The 5,646-nt window shown below is 38.5% G+C and overlaps 1 protein-coding gene across 1 annotated transcript; it reads right to left on the bottom strand.

Moving 5' to 3' along the window:
* Positions 1-1,518: 1,518 nt before the first annotated feature.
* LOC148865073 (Tetratricopeptide repeat (TPR)-like superfamily protein) lies at positions 1,519-3,717 on the bottom strand. Its single transcript, XM_088981691.1, has one exon. It carries the CDS (start codon positions 3,544-3,546, stop codon positions 1,711-1,713), a length of 1,836 nt encoding a protein of 611 aa, XP_088837817.1. The 5' UTR covers positions 3,547-3,717; the 3' UTR covers positions 1,519-1,710.
* Positions 3,718-5,646: the final 1,929 nt, after the last annotated feature.

A 5,646-nucleotide genomic window follows, 5' to 3' on the forward strand; every position in this document is an offset into this window, starting at 1 on the left:
AATACAGTGCAGAAAAGGTTCAGTGGAACTTAACCCGAATCAAAAAGCAATTAAACAAAGCAAACAACTCCAACATTTTCAGATCTCTTGTATTGAGCAATTACACATGATTCAACACAGGTGAGAAGCAATAGATTCTTTATCTGACAGAATTTTTACATGCTTTAGGATTCATGAAAACAGTAGTAAAGGATAATCAAATGATCATGTTTGTGGCTAGTTTAGATATCATACAACTAGATTAGTAAGGTTTCTATGAAACCCCTGACAGCTCTCACTTCATGCTTAGGTACTTGGGATCCATCATTTCCATCAAATGAAGACTATGGGTGGGAGGTTAGTATATTCAGTATAAAAACCCTGGGGGAAGTTTCAAAAGATGTCAGAACCAAAAGAGGTCCATTCAAGTCATCCTATCACCAAAACAACCTAATCCATGTTCACCATAGACATGTCTGATTTCTCTGTGTTTATTCAAAAAAGTATTGGATATTCTAATGGTTTATTCTTTTCTATAGGCATGTCTATGAGTCGTTGTTTTTAAGTCTTGAAGAGCTAGACTGCAGGGCACTCACTGAAGTGATATTGACTATGATGATATATTTCCCACCCCATACACCAATCCAATTCACCAAATGACCAAATCACAAATCTATGTTGACTGTTTAGTCATGCCAGACAAGTGTACCCAAATTTAATCCTGTGTTTCATCCATTCATCTCAAATTCATAATTCATTATTGGAATCTTCTTCAAAACTGAGTGTTGATACAGAATTCAGTGCTGAATTTACTTTAATATAGAAAAATATTGAGACTCTGAGCATTGATTACCACCAACAATTTTCACACCAATTGATCCATAAAAAAAAAATATTATGATAAATTGGAAGTTATAGTGCATAGATCTACGAAAAATTGGAGTCCAATTATGAACGCAATGATGAATAAGCAAACCAGAACATTCGTACACAATATTCGACAAAAAACCAGATCTGAGTTCAAAAATTCTGAAAAGGAAACGGTCCCACCACCCCAACAACCTTATTGAAGAACCAGAATCAAGGTACTCCAATTGAAGAAACATCTGCACAGTATAATGTCTCAAAACATAAACAAACGAAGAAAAAGAAAACCTCATAAGATCCTAAACCAAAACTGCTTTCATAAACAGAAATTTTTTTTTATCAAAAAACAGAAACATTTTGAACCAAAAGGGAACAGAGAGACAAATAAAGCACAGAGGGAAGACCAGAAGAAAGAAATACCAGTCAGTTCCGAGTCCAACTCATGCGCAGGGCAATAATCTCCCTTTAGATATGCCTTCAAGAATGGATCAATGCTGCTGTAATGGAGGTTGAAATGAGGCAGCAGACAATGCCAAATGAGTTTATCAAGATTTGGTTCAGTTCATCAGGTGAACTAGGAAACTCATCCCAGTGTTTGATCACATCTGTTTGAACAAAATTTTCAAGTTGATATCTCAACTTGATTGAAGGAAGAAAATGGAAGAAACCAGATGCACAATAACAGAGACCACCAGCAGAGAGAGTCAATATATATACACATCATCATCAGATGGCATTTACAAGAATACGAACTCCCCCTATAGAAGGGAAAAAAGGAAGAAATATTTAGGTATTCTTTCAATAACTCACAAATAAATTTCATCTCTCAACAAATTAAAACATGTTCATCCAGCAATCAACTTATCACCAAAAATCCTTGCAAGAACACTCCCCATCTTTAAAATGGTGAAACCTATTCCTATCCCTTACAATGATCTCTCTGTTGAAAACCCTAGATATGACTTTCGTGGCATCATGGCAATCCCCACAAACCCTGAGGTTCTTAACAATCCTTATTGGCAAACCTTCATCCAGACTGATCAAACCAAAAGCAATGGCCACCTTCTCACTATGCCTACACAGAGCATCTTCTTTCTCTTCTTCCTCTATATCAAAGAGCACAGGGTTAGTATTAGCCACATACCCAGCCAGTCTCAACCTCCTTGAGATCTCTCCCAACATCACCTCAATTTCACCATACCTAGGATGTGATTTGTCTCCCATAAAGAACTCATGGACTACACCCCCAACTTCTATGACACTGCACCCAGGAACCTTTCTCACCCCTTTAGCCTTCATTAGATGCCTAACGCTACTGACCCCATCCCAGTTTTTAGAATCTGCATAGATGTTCGATAGGAGCACATAGGCGCCATCGTTCTTGGCCTCTAGTTCTACTATATTCCTCAGTGCAAGCTCACCCAACTCCATGTTTTTATGGATTTTACAAGCGTGAAGCAAAGCCCCCCAAGCTCCTGCATGAGGCTTCATAGGCATGTTATTGATGAAGTTAAAAGCATTATCCAACCGTCCAGCTCTGCCATATAAATCAACCATGCATCCGTAGTGCTCAAGTTGAGGCTCAAGCCCATAAACTTGGGTCATGGACTCAAAGTGCTTTCTACCTTCCTCGACTAGTCCAATCACACAACAACCTCGTAAAACTGAAATGAAGGTTACTTCATTTGGCTGAATGCCGTCTTGTTTCATGAGGGAAAAGAGCTCAAGACATTTCTCACCAGCACCATTCATTGCCAACCCACCCATAGCACTACTCCATGTGTAGACATTCCTCTCCTTCATTCCCCAAAATACATCCATAGCTTTACTCATGTTACCACACTTGGAGTACATGTCTATGAGTGCAGTCCCTAGCGTCACGGTCATCTGAAGCTTGTTCCTCTCTATATAAGCGTGTGCCCATTTCCCCTGATCCAGTGCACCTAAATGGGTGCAAGCCGATAGGACGGAGACCATGGTTGCCTCATTAACTTTGGCGCCATCCATTTGCATTAAGTGGAACAAATCCAAGGCTTCCTTTGACCGTCCGCATTGAGAGTAACCCGCGATCATCGCATTCCAAGCAATGGGATCCCGATAAGGCATTTCATCGAAAAGATTCTGTGCAAAATCAACTTCGCCGCACCTGGCACAAGCACTCACCATGGCCGTCTGAGACACCAAATCTGGCTCCCTAATTTCTGAAAATAGCTTTCGAGCTGAACCCAAGAAACCCAATTCAGCATACATATTGATCAACCCGCTCTGAACATGCCGGTTCGAATCGGAACCGTGTTTTATAATGGCAGCGTGAACGGCCAGTGCAGCGTCAGACGAGGAGACCTGTGTACAAGAGCGGACTAGGAAAGTGAATGTGTAGTTATCAGGGGTGTTGGATTGGAGAATCCGGTTGTAGAACTGAAAGCCTCGTTGAGGAGTTGAGCTTCTAGAGTAAGCTCTGATCATGGAGTTCAAGGCGAAAACAGTTGGATTGTGGGATTGATCAAGGAGCTGGTCGGAGTAAGCAAGATTGTTTTGGTGGTTAAGAGCTATGGAAGCAACAAATTGGCCAAGACAGTAAGGGTCGTTAAGAAGGCCGTTAATGAGCAGTTGGGCGTGTATTTGCTTGATCTCTCTGAGGCCGGTGCATGATTCTACCAAGGTCACCGTTGGGTGCGTAGCCATGTACCTTATCATCATTCTCACCAATCAGGTGACCATGTCATGGGTCTGTTTGTGAACTCTGTACCCCTGCCGCTTTACTTTTTGCAAACTGTTTTCAAACCACTTATACAGTTGGCATCCGTGGGAGATGTCTTCTTAATGCATGCCCGAAATGTGCTGTAAGGTTGATATGAGGAGCGCTCTCTGAGAGTAAATCCGAATTCATTTCTCCAATGCATCATCTAAGGTCAAAAGTGAATTTAAAATAAAAATAATTAACATAATTAAAAACAATATAAATTTGTTAATTGACTTAACAAAAATTATTTTATTAGTTAAAATTGATATAAATTAATAAAAATATAATTCTCTCTCTCTCCCTAATCCCTTTGTTTTTTTAAATGTTGGACAATATATAACCCAATAATAATAATGCTAACATGGATAGGGTTCAGCTTGCTCCAATTAGAAAAGTCCTAAGGGTACGTTCGGTTTGCAGTTGGAATCGGAATCGAAATCACAATCCTCTGGAATCGGAATCGAAATGGTCCATTCCCATAGTCTGTTTGACACGAATCGAAATGAAAATTAAAATCAGCAGGAATGGGATTTCATTCCTAAGAGATGAGCAGGGAATGGTCATTCCCTCAAATAGGGTGGGAATGGGATTCCGATTCCGCCCAACCAAACAGTTGGAATTGGAATCGGAATAGCCCATTCCGATTCTGATTCCAGACCCCTATTCGTGCAAACCAAGCGGATCCTAAGATTCCTATCTAAATATCACTTAAAAAATCATGTGCATCACATTTAAAAGTAATAAAATATAATAAAAATGTAAAATTAAGATAAATAATAAAAATAAACACAATTTTATCTAACAATATGTAACTCAAAAATAGTTTACCACTTGGCCCAATTGATATTGTCATAATAAGGCTCCTACCACAATTTCCTTTAACAATAGTCATGCATCACATGTGGCCCAACTATATATAAAGCCAAGTTGTCCATGTGCCATCCTTGTTTTCTTTAAAATTTGATCCAAAATTCTTATTCCAATTTTCTCAAGTTTTAAAGCCATGTAATTGGGCATTGAACTAATAAGAAAACAACATAGGCTCTTGGTGCTATGATTATTTTATCAAGTGTGTTCTTTCCATGTCCTAAAAGCATTCTTAAAGTCCATCTCTCTCTCTCCTAAACACATCTCCATCTTTCTTACCCCGTTTCTCATATCTTCTCATATTCCAAAGATCTCTCTTTAAATATCTCTTTTATGTTTCATTTGTTGATTTGCTAATCCCTAAAGGATGGATTTGAGATGAATTGCTTGAGATGTCAGCACATCTGCTTTGATCCCCCTCCTCCCAATTCATTTGGTGCTTTTTTTTTTATTCCATTGGAAACAAATATAGAGCTGAGCATCTTGAGTCATGCCCATGTTGTTGAATTTCAAGAATTCATTTGATCCTTAGGCTCAGTTTGGAGGGAGTATAAATACAAATATGTACAACACAAATACATACAAAATAATGCAAAATGCAAGGTTTTGTGGTGTACATATTTGTATTTGTACTCCTTCCAAACTGAGCCTTATGGATGCTATCAGCACTCCTCTTTATCAAAGGCTACATTAATTTAAGCCAATAGGACTAATTGAGAAATATGTATATACTTCAATATTGATTTCTAACTTGAATACTTTTGCAAAGATCAAATATTTAATTTAGGCCATGTTCGGTTCATTGCTCTAAGCCTCATTCTCTTAATTCTTGCTCATTCTAGGCAAGAATGGGCAAGAATGAATAACATTAGAGTGTTTGGTTAGAAAGTTCTTGCCAAGGGCCACACTCTTTTTAGAATGAAAAATTAGCTCCATAGCAAGGTTTAAAATTTGGATATGATACACTCAATATAGGGTGTATCATATCGTATCTTTGAAAAGCATATACGGGATACACATGGAAATCGGGTGTCTCATCTTTTTTTTTCATGTGTATTGGACCCATATCAAGGCATATTGAAAGTGTATCAATGCGTATCAGGGGTGTATCAGGGTGTATTGGTAGCGTATTGATGAAAAAGATGCGGTCAAAAAGTGAAAAAAAAGGGGAAAGCAAGATTCTTTTCCCT

Source organism: Nelumbo lutea, chromosome 3 (assembly GCF_056320005.1).
Source record: "Nelumbo lutea isolate HS-2025 chromosome 3, American lotus-T2T, whole genome shotgun sequence".
Classification (NCBI taxonomy): domain Eukaryota; kingdom Viridiplantae; phylum Streptophyta; class Magnoliopsida; order Proteales; family Nelumbonaceae; genus Nelumbo; species Nelumbo lutea.

Excerpts from the sequence above, each read along its gene's own strand:
- LOC148865073 (XM_088981691.1), bottom strand. The coding sequence starts at position 3,546 with ATGATGATAAGGTACATGGCTACGCACCCAACGGTGACCTTGGTAGAA.